A 16,812-nucleotide genomic window follows, 5' to 3' on the forward strand; every position below is an offset into this window, starting at 1 on the left:
CAACGAAAGGCGCAATGCAAGGCATTGGTGCACAGGAGTAAGCAAGCAAAGAGCACTTTGTTGGTGTCAACGCCCGTACTGACTAATCTTGCGTTCTGGTTTAAGGTGAAAGCATTACCAGGCCCGCATTACAGAAACCGTCCGAACCTACCAGCCGTGCCGAGAAGCCGTCCGCCGTCGCCGTGCCAAGAACTACGGCAGCACAGCAAACGAAGCAATATGGAAACGCCCTCCTTCTGCCCTGACCATCAGCAGCGAAACAGCTGAGCGCCGCACTTCAAATTTATCAAGTGGGTGACTTGGCCGCACGAGAGTGAGGCCTAACTTTGTCGTCACTCGGTACACGCTCATAGCAGGTGCCACGGCGTGGCCTCGCAGCCGCTCCTGCGCCCGGAGCCGTGGGCCGCGTATTTTTGATCGCGATTGTACAGCTTGGGCCCAACAAATTGTCTTAGCGGGCTGACGAGAATTGCTTTAAACTAAACCCACAACAATGCCTGTGTATTTATCCTCTTCTCGAACGAGAGAGGTATATTACCTGACCCGGCTATTGTCTTAATCGACAACAGCTCCGTGTGTGCCGTGAACATAAATTTTGGGCCACATTTTAGACTCCAAGTTAACGCGTATAGCCCACTTGAAATATGTGGAAGCGAAGTGCCTGAACACAAGGTATCTTGAAAATGCACATCTTGGGGAAGTGGCAGAAGGTGCTAGTTGAACTTATGTGAGTCTCATAAGATCACGTCTTCATTAGGAAGCGCTAGTTTAGAAGTCTTCTACGCCTAGTGCTTTGAAGATGATAGATTCGATTCACAACTTGGGTACAGGTGTTTTCAGGACTAGTAATGTAGAAATCCTGTACGTTGAATCCAACGAATTGTCTCTACATCCACTAAGGACATATTTAACTTTATCTTCTTACGCCCTGAAAGTTAAATCCGATATACAGCATGCATGTCATTTTATTCGCGTCATGTCAACACTTAGGCCGTTGCGCAACTGTGCAGCTATCCGGCCTCCTCGGTCCTTCCGGTTGGAAGCACTCAGAAAAAAAAAACAGTGGTGCCTCCTTTAGAGAATGTCCTAATGGCTCCTACTCGGCTTGCACGGCCTAGGGATATGCAGACTATTCAGGGTGACATTTCTTTCATAGAAATATCGAACCGACCACCTGAGACACATACACATTAGCATTTTCTTTAACTCCAGGAGAAGTACTCCTGTGCTGAACTATAAACAGATGCTTCGAACTGTCGTACTGGTGTTTCTTACCCAAGTACTGAATAAGCTATACATGATTGAACCAGAATTAAGGAACGGGATAAGTGACAAAACACCGCGGTACAATGAAGTACTTGTTTGTTGATTAAAAATAGGACACAGGGTACTCACTCTTACCTCTGCACTGGGACAGACCCTCCGGCTTATATTAAGTACTGCAATAATCTCACCGTTCTAGGTGTTCTTATTCAATGCCCTGCTATATAACAAGACAGGAAGAAGTGTTTCCCTCCTACATATCGAGACAACATACCTCTTCACCCGGCAGGAACCGCTTTTTAGTCCGAAAATAGCCTCATAGCTGTTAGCTGAAACAGACACTGAAAATCATTTGGCCAGGTAATTCTTAGCACGCGATTACCATCGCTTGTATTGAAGAGCTCTCTAGAAGGTCTACTGTTACTGTGATGTTTTGTTTGATAATGTTTTAAGGAAATTCATTTGCCATATTCTTACGCACGGATAAAAGAAAAAAATTGCGAGACGCTGGCTGCTGCGTGTTGTTGCTGGTCAGCCACCTTAAGTACATTCACTCTCTTTGTGCATATATTGTAAATACAGTCTATCAATACTCTCAACATCCCCGTAACATATTGGTGGAAGTGCGGGGCACCACGCTTGGAAACGGAACTCCGCAGTGTACATCGCATCATAGTCCCCACTGTGAATGACGGTGAGCACGTGGTATCAACGTCATTGCTGCCTCCAGTGTCACCGTCGCCAGCTGCGTCGCTGCCCCTTCGGCTGTGGTTGTGCAACCCAATGATCCTGGAACTTTCTTTCGGACCGATGGCGCCGACGTTGACGAGTGGATGGCTGTGTACAAACGCGTGAGTGGAATCAACAGATGGGACCCTACGCTTGTGCTAGCTAACCTGTTGTTCTACTCAAGAGGTGCAGCAAAGGTGTGGTACGAAAACCACGAAGAGGAGCTAACCAGCTGGGGCCAATCCAAAGAGGAGTTGACTGAGTTGTTTGGCGAACCAGCCCGCCGTAATATTGCCGCAATGCAGGAGCTGGTCTCACATGCCCAATCCTCCACAGAGTCCTATGCCTCGTACATCCAGGACGTGCTGGCGCTTTGTCGTAAAACCTATCACGACAACGCAGGTGAGAAGGTCGGGCACGTGTTGGAGGGCATTGCTGACGACGCCTTCAATATGCTCATGTGCGAAAGCGGCTCTACAGTTGATGCTATCATCAAAGTGTGCCGACCATTCTAACAGGCCAAAAGCCGACGCGTCCTGCAACCGTTCCCTAGACTTCCCAATACTGCCTAAACGTCCACGTGTGAACATCAACCCGCACATCAGCATGCGTTGCCGTCAGATGACGTGATGCGAATCGTTCGACGTGAACTGAATATGATGGGCCGATGTCGCCCCCAGGTTTCTGTTCGCGTAGCCCTGATGCTACCCCTTTTTCAGTTCCCCTCGTACAAACCATCGTTCGCCAGGAACTTGAAATCATTGGTCTACAGTCTGTCTGTGCTGTCGCCAAACCCAGAGCCAACGAACGCCCTCCTGCTATTTTCTCTTCACCCCGGCGCTTCTCTCCGCGTTATCCCAACCCGACTGAGTGGAGAACTGCGGACGACCAGCCGATATGTTTCACCTGTCGTTGACATGGTCATGTCGCCCGATACCTCGCACGCCGACGAACCTGAGCCGTATTGATAAACATTTTCGCAATGTTTCGCCTACCGGCCAGTCTAACAGCGCCGACAACTCTGCTAGGAACACCTGGTGCACTCGCTCACCATCGCCGCGCGGACACCAGTCTCGTTCACCGCCAACACGTCCCCATCTTCCCTTACGCCGCAGCCACGTCGCGTTTCATCCGCTGTGTCTTTTGGCCTCAACCTTTCTGAAAACTAGGTGTGGTGATTAGGACTGTTCGGCACTTTCGCTAGTGCGCAGTGATGCGGAAGAAAGACATAGTCATTTATGTGCGTTTTATGCGAAGCATATTACGGGAGCTCAACCCAGCTCCTCAGGCGCGGCGGTGTCGCCTTCAATACCACGTGACACCGTGTCGTCACGACAGAGGAGAAACGGGGCTCCAACTCGCGCCGTCGCTCGCGGCGTCTCCCCCCGCATCGGACGCGGTGAGCGTCGAGCAACGCAGCGTTCGGCGCGACAACGAAATGTGCGCGCCTGAGCAAGCGCCGCACGCCTGAGCCGACGCCGACGACACCGGCTTTTCTGCGACACGAGCTCCTTAACGCTGTCGCGTTAAAATAAAGGATCGTATGCTTCGCATCCTGGGCTTAACCTTAGCTAAGCCACAGCCATTTTTTAAAACTCAAAGCAACCTTTAAAGTATGAATATATACAGAGAGTTGATGACAGGGTAACTGCAGTCAGTGTATCCACGGGCTGAAACAGTCTCGGGTTGCGAGGCTCACCGTTCGGTCGTCACGGCACCGTGCGGTCACCCGTGCTGGAGCTGGTCGCGACGACCACACGCTCGGGCCCCGTTCAGCAAGGTTCTCGGACTCTGCACGCTCAGGAGCCGCAGCGGCAGCAGCCAGATGACTCTTTATTCCCCGCGTCCTCGATGTCCGGCTCGGACGCCACTCACGACCGACGTGCTACAGTCGCACGTCCAGCACGACCTCAGTGCCCAGCTCATACGCCGCTCGCAATCCACGTGCAGCGGTCACACGTAAGGACCTCGTCTAGCACAGCAACATCTGTGCTAGACCTGCTCGGCACAGCTCAGGTGCGACAGCTCAGGGACCGGCGGCCCTCGGGTCAGCCAGCGTCTCGAGCACTGACAGCAGGGGCCCTGGGACGTCCACGCTCGGCTCCGCGGTCCTCCGCACCTTGCCACGGACGTCTCGCCTGGCAGGAACCCTCGCCTCGTTCAGCCCAGGAGCTCGGAGCTGCTGCCCGCCTGGATCGAACACCCCGAGCGCGCCTTCGTGCTGCCGTTTATGTTCGGGCACTCGTCAGCTTTATGTCCATGTTTCGTGCATTTCCAGCAAGATGAGGACTTCGGTCCTTTTGACCGCGTCCAACAATCTGCAGCAAGGTGTCCTTGCTTGCCACACAGAAAGCACTCAACCTTTCCTTTCCCGGCGTCCGCCTCTGTTTCGGAATTCTTGCTTTGCAGGGCTGCTTTACTAATCCCTCTCTCTTCTTTTCCTCTGGCGAGGTTTGTCAGGTTTTGCGCCTCCAAATAATGGTCAGCCGCTTCGGCTAGCTTGTCGAGGCCGCGGCATCCTCGCTCTTTCAGGAAGATGGCGAGCCTCTGATCGCAACGTAGCAAAAACTGTTCAGAAACAATCTTATCTCTTAATACGTCATATGTTTTCTCTGTTTTTGCCATCTGCTGCCAATGATCGAAGGACCCAAGCAGTCGACCAGCAAACTGCCGCCCTGTCTCGGAATTCTCAGGCTTAGTTTCGCGAAACTTTTGACGGTATCCTCCTTCCGTATACCGGAACCTTTGCAATAAAGTTTGCTTCAGCTTTTGATAGGCTGTAACATCCTCCGCAGCCATGCGTCCGATCACGCTCAAGGCGTCGCCTGACGAACACAAGCTTAATGACAGCGCCCACCTGTCGCTTGGCCATCCTTGGCTCTCGTTGTAGGGAGGAATAAGCTTGTGGGGACTTCTAAATGCTTCACCGCTGTTTTCCGCGCGTTCGCTTCCAGTTTCGACCGTCCCAGACGCGTGCTCTGCAAGACATCTAGCCTCTAGCAAAGTTCGTTCCGCCGTCATTCGAGCGATCTCCTGTTCATGGGCTACTCGCAATGCTTCCCTGTCCTCAGCTCGTTTATCGCGTTCTCTGTTAAGCCCGGAATACATGGAGCGTTTTTGAGGCGATTTTCGCCTAACGGCGCCGATTTGACGCCCGGCGTGGCGAAAAACGCCCGCCGCCGCCGATCAGGCCCGGCCTGATTTTGACGCGGCGCGCACGCGTCTGACAAAGCCTGGTTTGACAAAGCCGTGATTCTTTCGATGGCCGACCGCTCGGAGCCGTAGTCTGGGGCCGCGGCGCTTTGTGCGAATTCCACCATGGCGTCGAGGCGGCGATATGCTCCTTCCTCAGGCACCAGGCTGGCGGCCATCTGGACAACTTCGGTGTAGTACCGCGGGGATGGTTGCGATCGGGCTTTGGCTGCTGGGGACGCTACAATGACACGGCCCGCCAACTCCGCGCGTCGCAGGTGCCGCACAGTGCCGGCCAGCTCCAAGACGTCATCCAACGCTAACTTGGTCCTCAGCGTTCTGTCTGCCAACTTCACCGCTTCACCTTGCCGAATGCGCACGCCCATCCTCTCGTACTTCTTAGCTTCTTGCTCGGGCCGGAAGGTTGTCTGGTTGGTGACTGTGACCGGGACAGGAGTGCCACTGCTCCACTTCTGCACATGCCACTTGCCGTTCCAGGGTCTGAGGCCCAGGCCGCCCAGACTAGTAGGGATAGCAGCCAGTCGGACGTCGATCTTCATCTTGTGGAGCATGCGCTCGCACACATACTCGACAAACTCATTGAGGAGGCTAGGGTCTTGTAGCCTCCTGGCTAGGACACTCCCGACCTTGTCAATTCTCGTGATAGATGCGTCACCAGTTGGGGGGCGCGCGCTCCAAGGTCGTCTTTGGTAGAGCAGTGGGATGGTACGGCAAGGGTACGCCCTGGCACGGTCGCTTGTCTCGACTCGCAAAAACTCGGTCCGTCCAGACCTCAACGTGAACTTACTCTCGTTCGCTTCCGCGCCGAGCAGGTCGTAGCCCACCTTCACTGCTAATACGTCGTTATAGTTGCATGATACGACCTGTGTGTCGTCGCCGCGTACGATTTGCCAGGTATCGAGTCTCTTGTGAGGGCTTCGGAACCGGTCGGCCAAGCCACGGGCCGTCTCACCCAACACGGCGTTCCATCCACTCCCCACGGCGGACGTGGATCGGAGGCCGGACATTAGACCTCCTTGAACGGGAAAGGTCTGCTGTTCACCCAGCCCGGGCGGTGATGTTATTGTGGCCTGTCGGAAACCGTGCTCCAGCAAATTCTCGAATAGAATGACGTCGTCTTTCTGGAGCTGAGTTGCGCTGTTGGCCGCGCGTTCGAATGTGATGCGCTGAAAGGCGAGCACCTCGTCCGTAGTTGGCTGATGGTCGAAGCGGGCGAAGTCGTACGGAAGAGCGTAACGACCCTCTCTCATCGCCTCGTATGTGCGCTCGTTGCGTGTCATTTCGTCTATTACGCTCTCTTCAAGCGTATTCCCCGGCCAGTTCAAATAAGCACTGCCGGAGATAGCAAACAGGTAGGCTTGCTGCAGGTACACTTGCAACGGCGCAGACACGGCCAGACGCACCTTTCCGAACTCGCTCTTGACTAGGGCTTTGTTGTCTTGAGTATCGTGTTCACGCACGGACTTGACCAGGTCTGAGAAAGGCACCACGTCCAGAACGAGATTCTTGCGAGCCTTGAACGTCCCGCTCCGCTTCTCATCCCCCACGTTGACAGAGTAGTGGACTCTGCCCACAGACGCGGCGCCCGACCTTTCCCACTCCGAGGACGCCAACCACTCCTCGAACGCCCTACATTCAGGCCGCTTTGGCCCGGGGAACTGGACGAGCTTGCGGATCTGAGCGATAACGTCGGCCGGAGTAAGCCAGTCGCCCTCCAACAGTCCGTGAAGCACCTGGCCGCCAGACGCCAAATCTCTCGTCTCCTCTATCGGGTTCCAGCCGGGGACCGGAGGACACATGGCACCGTACAAGGACGCGCACTCATACAGGGACACTCTGTCATCAGGGCTGAGTTCGTTGTGGGTCTTTTTCACAACGTCAGACAAAGTCTTACACGCGGCGCGGAAGTGCTCAGAATCACCTAGAAACACACCACTGGCTATCAGGATGCGCCACCACTTGTCATAATCAAAACACAACACTGCGATCAACAGGTTACATGTAGTGACATGATCAAAGCCGCGACACAGCCGGAGCACGCGCACGCCCTGGCCCAACATGGTTTTCCTACGCATAAAGCTCAACATGTCGCCCATTCGCAAGTTTCGGATGCCTAGGTCTGCCTTGGTACGCGGGGGATAGAGCCGTTGGGCCAACTCGTCGTTATACACGTCTGACAGCAGTTCGTCTATCAGAGAGTCCGAAGGTTCTGACGCCTTGGCTCCGGTATAAGGATGTCGACTCACAACCATTTCACACACCTCGCGAACACTCAGGCACCTCAGCCACTTGTCGGGGAGCAATGTTGTGTTAGCCTCATACAAGGCCTTCAGACAGTCCGGCGGCTCGGTGCCGTAGAGGTTAGCTCCACCGAAAGCACAAGCCAAAAAGGCGGGGTCGTAGCTCAGGTTCCTCTTAGCGCTCGTAGCTACCACAGAGACAAGGTCCTCCAGCCGCCCCTGTTCCACCACTTCGCAGAACGCCTCAGCGACCGTGACGGCAGCCTCTTCGTCCAAGGGGGCGTCGGTGAAATCAGAGGCGGCATACGTCTCCTTCGGGGCTGTATCTACTTCAAAGTGTCGGCGCCATCTCCCTTGGGGGCCAGATTGTCCACTTTCGGCACCTCCGCTCCTCCAGTGTCGCCCAGATTTCCACAGAGCTGATCCTGCGGCGTGGAGCTGTTCGTCTCTGACCCCCCTGGGGCGTTTCCCGACATAGCGATGAACTTCTTCACCGTCTCACTGACGCCAGTCCCTTTGCCGGCCGCAATCGGGATGGGTTTCTTCGCCGGGTCAAACGTCACTCCGGCAGACTTGCCGCCGATACCGTAGACCAGCTTCGTCATCCAGGCGTCAGGGTCGCCATCGCACAGCAGGGCCATGACCTCGTGCGTCTCGAACTCCTGCCACCCCGACCAGGTGGTCGAGAAGAACGGATAGGGCCATGACCCGACTCCTAGCATCGGTGGAGGTCCGCTCCAGTCATCGCGGCCTCTGATCACAGCCACTGGAGCACACCCTGCCTGCGGGGCTCCGTCCTCCATATCTCCCGTCTTGTAAGATCTGAGAGCATAACAGGCCTCCGAGTGCATCAGCCTGTTCTGCCAGAAGGACCGCTCGGCGATGTCTACGGTCTCAAAGAACTCCACACAGTCGTAGGGTCCCTTGCTCCCACTAGATACCGGGGCCGAAGATCCCGGTCGGAGGTAGGCCGCGCGGTTCGCCGTCCAAGTAGTCACGGTTGGCCACTGACTGGTCGGTTACCATGAAGGGCGAGAACTCGCGCGGAACGGTGTTCAGGTACTTGTAGACGTAGACGTCTGTCATTGGTGTGGGGGTGGTGTTCTGGGCGGGGGCGGCCAGTCTGCGGTCGTAAACCTGGCTCTCCCACACGGTCGGGACCTCTCTACGGCTGAGCATTCGTTCTCCGGTGACTGAAGTCAAGAGTGCTCCGCCCACTGCCTTGCTCAGAATAGCATCAACCGTGCCGCAGTTAGGCCGGTCATCCTCGAAACACTTAGTGAATGCGTCAACAGGGATGCCCATCTGGCTGTGGAGCAAGTGCCACCCCGCAAACAGTCTCTCCGACGTTACGAAGGACACCGCCGAGAGCAGCATCTGGTCCAAGTTCAGCACCTGGTAGCCGATGGGGGCCTCGAACTTGTAGAAACCGGCGTTCACGGCGCTCAGTGTCTCCAAGTTAGGCTGGCAGATGGTCCAGTCAGCCGGGAGTGTCATGTCACACCAGTGAGCGTTGGCCGGGATGTGCTCCATGCGGTTGCCCTCGGCACCCCAGCACCTGTACATGATGGGCACTTCTTTGGCAGACCTTAGACTGGGGAGCCAGGTGACAGGCTCACGGGTGCTCGCGTCAAGGCACAAAGTAGCCGACGCTGTGGTCATCACCCCTGCGTGGTTGGCGAACCATACCGGCCCTTCAGTCACCCAACGTTCCACACGGTCCCAGAGTCCTGACCGCACAATCCGCCCCATCGTCTCGTCAATTGTGCTGACGTCCAAAGTCAGGGCCCAGGACAGAGCGAAGGTGACCGCCGGGATGTAGTAGTCTTGGTCGGGCTTGCAGTTGACCATGATCTTAGAGAATGGTGGCCACAGTTCGACTGCCAAGCCTCCGGTGGTGGGGGTGGTAGCCAGGGAGGGGCGCGGGTTGCGCCTGTTCGTGTTGTCGATGGGCGCCGTCTGATGGAGCACGATATTCAGGCATGTTTCCCCAGGCACGTGGGTTGTGCTCCTGTACCAGGTGAACATTTGCTCCATCGCGACCTGGCCGTCTTCGGTTTCGGTCTGGAGAGCCAAACTCAAGTTGCCCCAGGGCCATGGCATGAAGGGCAAGATGTAACAGGCAGCAAACTTGAAAGTGCTGCTGACCTCCACGCCCGGCGGCAGGATGAGGTACCTTTCGCCCGGCGGCACAAGCGCAGCGCTGGCGTAAAACCTCAGCTTGCCGCGCTGGCAGCCTGACATGAACGGGAAGCAAGGCCTGATCAGGCCGCCACAGTCTTCCATGGGCCTGCCTGAGCTGTTCACAAGCCTGCGGACCGGGCTGCCGCGGACCACATGGGTCTTCGCCTCATGGACTTGGGTCTGTCCTGTGAACACGTTCCAGCGGGGTGCCTCCTTTATGCCGTACCTGGCCCAGTCCAGCATGAGGCCCATCTTCAGAGCCAAGGCCTCACATGTCGTCGCCTTGGGAGCGGGACTCAGGGCCAGCTTGTCAGAGGTGACCTTGTCCAGGCCTTCACTTGTGATGTCGGCCCGCTGGACGATGATCGGCCGCTTCTGCCAGTCTCCCGCTTCGGTCGTCGCCACAGCAGTAGCCTTGACGGCGGTTCCTGAGCCCGTGGGGGGCCTAGAGCCGAAGACCACCTTGGGGCCCCAAGCCCGGTAGCGTCTCACAGCCGGCACGCCGTTGCCTTCTGCAGGATACCACTCGCCGATGATCCGGCTGGAGAAGCCATCCCCGATTGTTACGAGGGGGCCGCCGTTCTCGACCAGAGGCAGCAGGGCCTGGCTCATGCTGGGTGGGGCAACCTGGCCGCCGATTCGGAACACGCCGCCTTCCTTCCCCTCTTGTTTCGTGAAGGTGACCGGGACAGCACGCGCGGACGGCACGCGCGTAGTAAAAGCATATTCTCAGTAAGACCAAATGCCATAGAAACAGTTGTACAGAGTAGATGTTGAAATTTGTCTTGTTATGAACACACATTTGTTGGGGCCACCACTAGACCAATCAACTGCATTTCAATACGAGGCCTGTGCTTCCAAACAAGAAAATTAATGAAACATTCGAGCAACCAAATCGTGAAATGTAAACTGTGTGGTTTTCCGTGTCATTTGACGCTTAATTTTTCTTTCAGCACCTTCTCAAACAGCCATGTGCAGGACGGTGAACTGCAGAGTCGGTCCTGGAATCGATCTACAGTGAAACAGAAGGTGCAAATTTACATTCCAATTATGCTGCTATGCACCTGCAAACACTGTCGACACAAGTACCCACACTTGCAATATAATGAGCCAGCAGTCAAGTCTCTCAGATGTGAAAATAATTTATTTACTTCTGATGCTGAAACACTGCAAGGTAATTTAGCTAAGAGCAAGAAGCTATCATTGTACACACTGCATTCAACTTATGCTGAACACCATCTTGTCCTGTGTGAGCTCGGTCCTACGTGTGGGCTCTGTTCTGAAATACATACTTTCATTTACGAAGAAGCAGCATGGGAAGTTTACAAATCATTTTTTTACTTTTCCACTCTTTAAAACGATCCAAAAACCTTTTTGAGTGCTTAAGGTTTGCAATTCTTTTCTTTATTCAAGACGGAGCGGAACCTCCTGAAGATGATGCTTTCTCTCCACTTGTGCCCTCAAGAAGTACCAGCCCAGAGCCACACACACCAAGCGGCAGCTCACAAGCCAGCACCGCTGCAAGAACCCTGGTAGCCCCTCGGTCTGGCGCAGGAAAGAAAAGGAAAGAGAAAGAGAGGTCTCGGTGGCAGGACGACATTGATAAAGTTGACGCCCTGATAGCTGAGGACAAGGACCAAGCGTCAGTCTATGGGCAGCTAGTTGCCCACAAGCTGCGGGCATGCCCGAAGCATGCGAAACGGGACATGGAAATGGATTTGCTGCAATTCATCGCGAAGTATACATTTCCTGACAACCCTGAATAAATGGGTGCTTTAAATCCACTATGGATTCTGTGGCACTGTAAGTCCAGTGTGAGCCCACTGCCATGCAATGGCACCTTCATTAAAAAAGTACTGGGCGAAAAGATTCCTTGTGTCAGCAGCACTTGCTCTGTAGTTCCTAGACTGCGTTGTTTCAAGGTCAAGCAGGCTACTTGACACAGCATCACTTCTCCACTGGCCTGGGACGATATTCCCATAATCATCCTCGGAATCCACATAGCCTGGTGGACACTAGGTTGTTTCCCGGGCAGAAGAGATGAAGTTATGGAGAGCGCAGCAAGCCAGGACAGCAAAGGTTGCATTTTTAGGTAGAAGGTTCATGGGCCCCAGCAAGATTCTCCAACGAGCTGTCAAAATGCCAAAGGCATTTTCCACGATGCGCCTGCACCACATTTTGTAAAAACATGATTATTTGCAGCTGTGCAATAGCATTAAACAAGTTATTTTACTTCAAAGAAGTTTGTTCGAGTGCACTTTGTTTATTAGTAATTGAAAGAATATCACATGAGAGAACATTTGCTAAATCTTGTTTCAAAGGTGCATACACACCAAACTTTAGTGCTGCATTCACTGCTTCATTGCCTTAATTCACCATAACACTAAATAATGCTGCCTCAAAAGAAAGTGTGACAATGACTGAAAAGAATGGGGACCATATTGCAGTTTTCTTGTGCCTCATGCGACCTGTGTATAACTGTAGTATCGAAGCCACCATTTGGCTATTTATGCCGGAACAGCGTGACCAAAGGAATTCATTTTTAAACTATGCATTGGTCGTAGACAAATACGACGTGGTGATTTATGTTTATAATGCCTCATGAATCAATACAAAGAATAAAACACACTATCAAGAGAAGGTGTTTAAAACTTCGTTTTCTACAGGCCGGAACGAGAAGTATATACTGCAGAAAACAATTTTCTCTTGCTTCCTTGTCACTCAATCACAGCATAAGATACTATATTGAGCCATCGCTGGGCATGAAAAGCAGTGCAAGAACACTTGAGTTCGTCTTTTTTTTCAACAACACAAATAAAACAATGCCATATTTTTACAATGGCATTCAATACCTTGCTCTGCTCAGCCGGTAGTTAAATACCCTCTGGATTGGCAGCATGCCTTTGCCCGGGAATGGACGCAAAAAATCTGTCCTCAATTGGAATGCTTCGTCCCCGACGAAAACATGTGGCGCAACCTTCTGGCTTTTTGGAAGGCGTGCTGCTGCTGGTAGGGCCACGACGCCATCGTTTAGCTTTTTTCCAAATGTGCACGATTTGAAGACTCCGCCGTCACTGTGTCGGCCTGGTGCACCGACATCTACCATCATGAACTTGTACTTTGCATCCACGATGGCCATCAAAACAATGGAGAACGTCCCCTAATAAAAGGAGAACATTAGACATGCATGAGCATCCCCTGTATATGTATGACATCTGGTTCAGCTTATGGAGTGAACAGTACCTTATAGTTGAAATAGCTGCTTCCAGAATTTGGTGGTGCAATAATCTGGACGTGCTTTCCGTCTACTGCTCCTACACAATGAGGAAAGTTCCAACGCCTGCTGAATTCTTGTGCAGATTCCTCCCATTGCACAGGCCCTGGCTCCTAAATGAAAAAAAAAGAGCAAACCTGAATATTTGGGCGCATGGTTTGGAAGTGACAGATGCTAAAAATGGTCTTGCTTTCTGAATTAATTCATTTAAGCCACTGCAATGCCCTTCACTTTTGCCCTTTTGGCTCTTTCATGCAAATTTAAGTTTGCTACATCGCCTATTAAAGTTCCACAACCAGAGTCAGGAACAGAATTAGGCAAGAAATACATACAGGCAGGTAGAGCGGCTCCAAGTGCTTCCAGATCACTCTGCAGGCATTGTGAATCACAAGCCGACATGTTGCTGGCGCAACTCGAAATGCGAGTGCTATCTGCTTGATTGCCATTCCCGAGGATAGGTACCTGTGTACAAGTAGTTGAAAAGTTCTGTGAGAGCGTCACTGCAGTCACAAGTGCTACAGTACCTGAGGGTTATAGCAAGTCTCTCTTCAGAGCAAAGAGGCTCCCGGCAAACAAAATTCCTCCTCAAGTCCCTGCGGACAATGCTGTGCAGTTCGTCAAATTGCTTCGGAGTCATCCGATAGTATCGTAAGAACATGTCTTCATCTGTCTTCATGACTGGAAACTGCAATGACAACAGTGAAACAAAAATTACCAACTGACACCACATATTTACCCCACCCTTCATCATTACACAAATGGTAGGTGACGTACAGAGATGTGGAGCTTGTTTTGTGATTATTATTATTATTGGAGTGGGCATTTTTCTAGCGACCCGGACCTCAGTTTACATCGTCCCGTTTTTTAAAGTCACACCGCCAGCCTCTCTTCCAAGTACTGTTTCTTAATAGCGTGTGTTGACATTAACGCAAAATAGGGAGTGGTACACACCAAGCGTAACAAAGTGTCTTCCGAGTGCATTCTGAGCTCTCGGATGCGAATCTTAATCAATGCGAAAACGCCGCAGGCGCTGAAGCAAAACTGGTCAAGGGTACGTTGGCCTATGCTGCCGACGCGGCAACCAGTTTCTCAGGCATATGCGGAAAAGCAACGCTAGAGAATGCAACCGCTTACAATGACACACCACGGAGTTCCTGGATTCATCGCAATTAATACAGCTCGTATGAAACCATTCGTGCATTTATACGAGTGATAAATACATAACGTGGGTGGCATTCAGCTGGCACCTTAAGCGTGAAAAAAAAAGGAAAATATGCTAGTTTTGAACTACGACCTCCGACTGGCACAAAATTTGATTATGGCAAGCACAAGCCGCAAAACATTCAGCTGGGCGAGTTGGTACAGATACATCATGTAAAACATAGCAAAAAAACGACGAACACAAGAAAAAGGAAGGAAGCAGGTAAGATAAAACGAAGAGTTGGGGTAGTTAAAGTTCCCGAACGCACAACAGGAGATCGATCGCTACATACCGACAAGTTACTTACCGCGGGGTGGTATTCACCCTCCTCCTTTCTGACTTGCCAGATGGGGTGCACCCAGAATTTCCTCTTTCTTTTCTTCTAGGTCCCTCATCTTCATCAGCAGTAATCTTTTTTTTAACAAGACAAGACGCCGATGTACCCCCATGGACACTGGGTTTGGTCACAAGAATAGAAGCGGCGCGTTCTCCCTCGCAGTAACGCTTCCTGCTTGCCGTCCGCGCGAAGTAAATGAAAACTCCTTTTAAAATTAGTTTTCAGCAACGAGAGCCACAAGCAATGTACAGAACAAAGCTCACACAGAAACTCTGCGCAACCCGCACACCTGTTGCAGTGGCACAAGGTCGCCAGACGAAACATTTCCGGCCAACTCTCTCCGCTGAACATCGACAAAAATATCGATACAATACTAAACATACGTGGTAATGTGTTTAGACATATTAGTGAGGTATTTCTTGCATAATTTATTAATTATAACACAAGCAAACAACATATAAGCATTGTTTGTTCATTTAGTGGTAGCCAAAACATTTTTGCCTTGTCTGGCCACAGTGCGGCGGCGTTCGCCGCCCGTGCGCCTCATGTAGCCTGGCCGGCGTCCTACCAGCGCGTTTTTTTTTTTTTTTGGCGCGCGATAATCGCAGGAGAAAAACGCCCCATGTAGCCCCCGCTTTAAGCTGTTCGTCAATCCACTCTCTTAGTTCTTTACCTGACAAGCCAAGCTCTTTGCCTATCGGAATAAATTTCTCCCATTCCATTTCCGACCACTGCACACAAACGAAGTACGGCTCTTAAGGATGGACTTAGAGCTTAGTCCTGTCGCGGACGCCAGAAATTGTGGTGATTAGGACTGTTCGGCACTTTCGCTAGTGCGCAGTGATGCGGAAGAAAGACATAGTCATTTATGTGCGTTTTTAAAACTCAAAGCAACCTTTAAAGTATGAATACATACAGAGAGTTGATGACAGCGCAACTGCAGTCAGTGTATCCACGGGCTGAAACAGTCCCGAATTGCGAGGCTCACAGTTGGGTCGTCACGGCACCGTGCGGCCACCCGTGCTGGAGTTGACCGCGACGACCACACACTAAGGCCCCGTTCAACACGACTCTCGGGCTCGGCACGCTCGGAAGCCGCCGCGGCAGCAGCCAGGGGACGCCTTGTTCGACACGTCCTCGATGTCTGGCTCGGACGCCGCTCGCGACCGATGTGCTACAGTCGCACGTCCAGCACGCCCTCGGTGCCCAGCTCGTGCGCCGCTCGCACTCCACGTGCTGCGGTCACATGTGAGGACCTCGTCTAGCGCAGCAACATCTGTGCCAGACTGAAATGCTGCTCGGCACGCTCAGGTGCGGCAGCTCAGGGACCGGCGGCCCTCGGGTCAGCCAGCGTCTCGAGCACTGGCAGCAGGGGCCCTGGTACGTCCACGCTCGGCTCTGCGGTCCTGCGCACCTTGCCACGAGCGTCTCGCCTGACAGGAACCCTCACCTCGTTCCGCCCAGGAGCTCGGAGCAGCTGCCCGCCTGGATTGGACACCGCGAGCGCGCCCTCGTGCTGCCGTGCTCGTGCACCCGTTGTCTTCCTCGTCATGCCCGGAGCTAGGTGGCCGCTTCGAGCTTCTAGGGGCGACGCGCGGTACTTACATATGACACTAGGAAATGCAGCCCTCGGAGGTGGTCCTGCATTGCCTACTACTGCAGCAAATCCTCTGCATGTGTAATTGACGTTAAAATAGACAGTGTGCCTGTCCAAGCGATCGTCGACACTGGAGCCTGCGTATCTGTGATGAGTGCTAGCCTACGTAGACGTTTAAAGAAGCTGCTCACCCCAACAGCTGCTCGAGTGCGTCTTGTGGCTCACGGCGGCGTGCTGGTTCTTGGAATGTGTACTGCGCGTTTAAGGCCCGTATGGCAAACGGAACTTATGTAGGGCGTCCAGAAGTGCGGTAAGAGTACAAGTGGTTAGGAAAGTTTTAGGAGAGTACTTCGAAAATGCCACTTAAGTATCACTTTCGAAAGTAAGTTTCCGGGTCAAGTATTTCGACGACGCACACGCCGTACTCCTGGAGCTCGTTTCGCGCCATCGCAGCGTGGTCGAGAACAAGAACACGGACGCTGTATCCGTCAGTCGAAAACGGGAGTCATGGAAAAAATAGAGGATGAGTTCAACTGCCGCCATAACGTGACGCCACGGACGTGGGGCCAACTTACAAAGTGCTAGGAAAGCTTCAAAGACAAGTGACGCAAGTGTAACGCACAAGAGATGCGGGAACGGTTTTCTACTGGCAAGCAATGTGTCCTGTGCTGTTACATTATTGACGGAGATCTTCTTTCTGAACACTGCATGGCGCTCAGCGAGCTAAGTCGTTGGATTAATTTCCAAAATAGGCACATTTGTCGCCCGCGATCG

General features: G+C 52.8%; 1 protein-coding gene and 1 long non-coding RNA gene across 3 annotated transcripts; one reads left to right on the forward strand and one right to left on the reverse strand.

Moving 5' to 3' along the window:
- Positions 1 to 149: 149 nt before the first annotated feature.
- On the forward strand, positions 150 to 11,862 carry LOC139054831 (uncharacterized). The gene is made up of 3 exons (XR_011511542.1): positions 150 to 290; positions 10,583 to 10,658; positions 11,043 to 11,862. It is a non-coding gene; the product is annotated as an uncharacterized lncRNA (long non-coding RNA).
- LOC139054829 (uncharacterized) lies at positions 11,645 to 15,387 on the reverse strand. Of its 2 annotated transcripts, none has more exons than XM_070532455.1 (6): positions 15,358 to 15,387; positions 13,428 to 14,558; positions 13,236 to 13,365; positions 12,873 to 13,016; positions 12,482 to 12,789; positions 11,645 to 11,795 (listed from the first exon to the last, which is right to left on the reverse strand). In XM_070532455.1, the coding sequence occupies exons 2-6, from the start codon at positions 13,724 to 13,726 to the stop codon at positions 11,645 to 11,647; spliced, it is 1,032 nt and encodes a 343-aa protein (XP_070388556.1). In that variant the 5' UTR covers positions 13,727 to 14,558; positions 15,358 to 15,387. The 2 variants fall into 2 exon arrangements, with proteins under 2 accessions (XP_070388556.1, XP_070388557.1); XM_070532456.1 differs by lacking the exon at positions 15,358 to 15,387 and having other exon boundaries at positions 13,428 to 13,588; positions 14,412 to 14,791.
- Positions 15,388 to 16,812: the final 1,425 nt, after the last annotated feature.

Source organism: Dermacentor albipictus, chromosome 1, assembly GCF_038994185.2.
Source record: "Dermacentor albipictus isolate Rhodes 1998 colony chromosome 1, USDA_Dalb.pri_finalv2, whole genome shotgun sequence".
NCBI lineage: Eukaryota > Metazoa > Arthropoda > Arachnida > Ixodida > Ixodidae > Dermacentor > Dermacentor albipictus.

Coding starts and splice junctions, on each gene's coding strand:
- LOC139054829 (XM_070532455.1), bottom strand. CDS start 13,726: ATGCCCACTCCAATAATAATAATAATCACAAAACAAGCTCCACATCTC. Junction 13,366..13,427: donor AGACTTGCTATAACCCTCAG/GTACTGTAGCAC, acceptor ACTTGTACACAG/GTACCTATCCTCGGGAATGG. Junction 13,017..13,235: donor TGGAGCCGCTCTACCTGCCT/GTATGTATTTCT, acceptor TTTTTCATTTAG/GAGCCAGGGCCTGTGCAATG.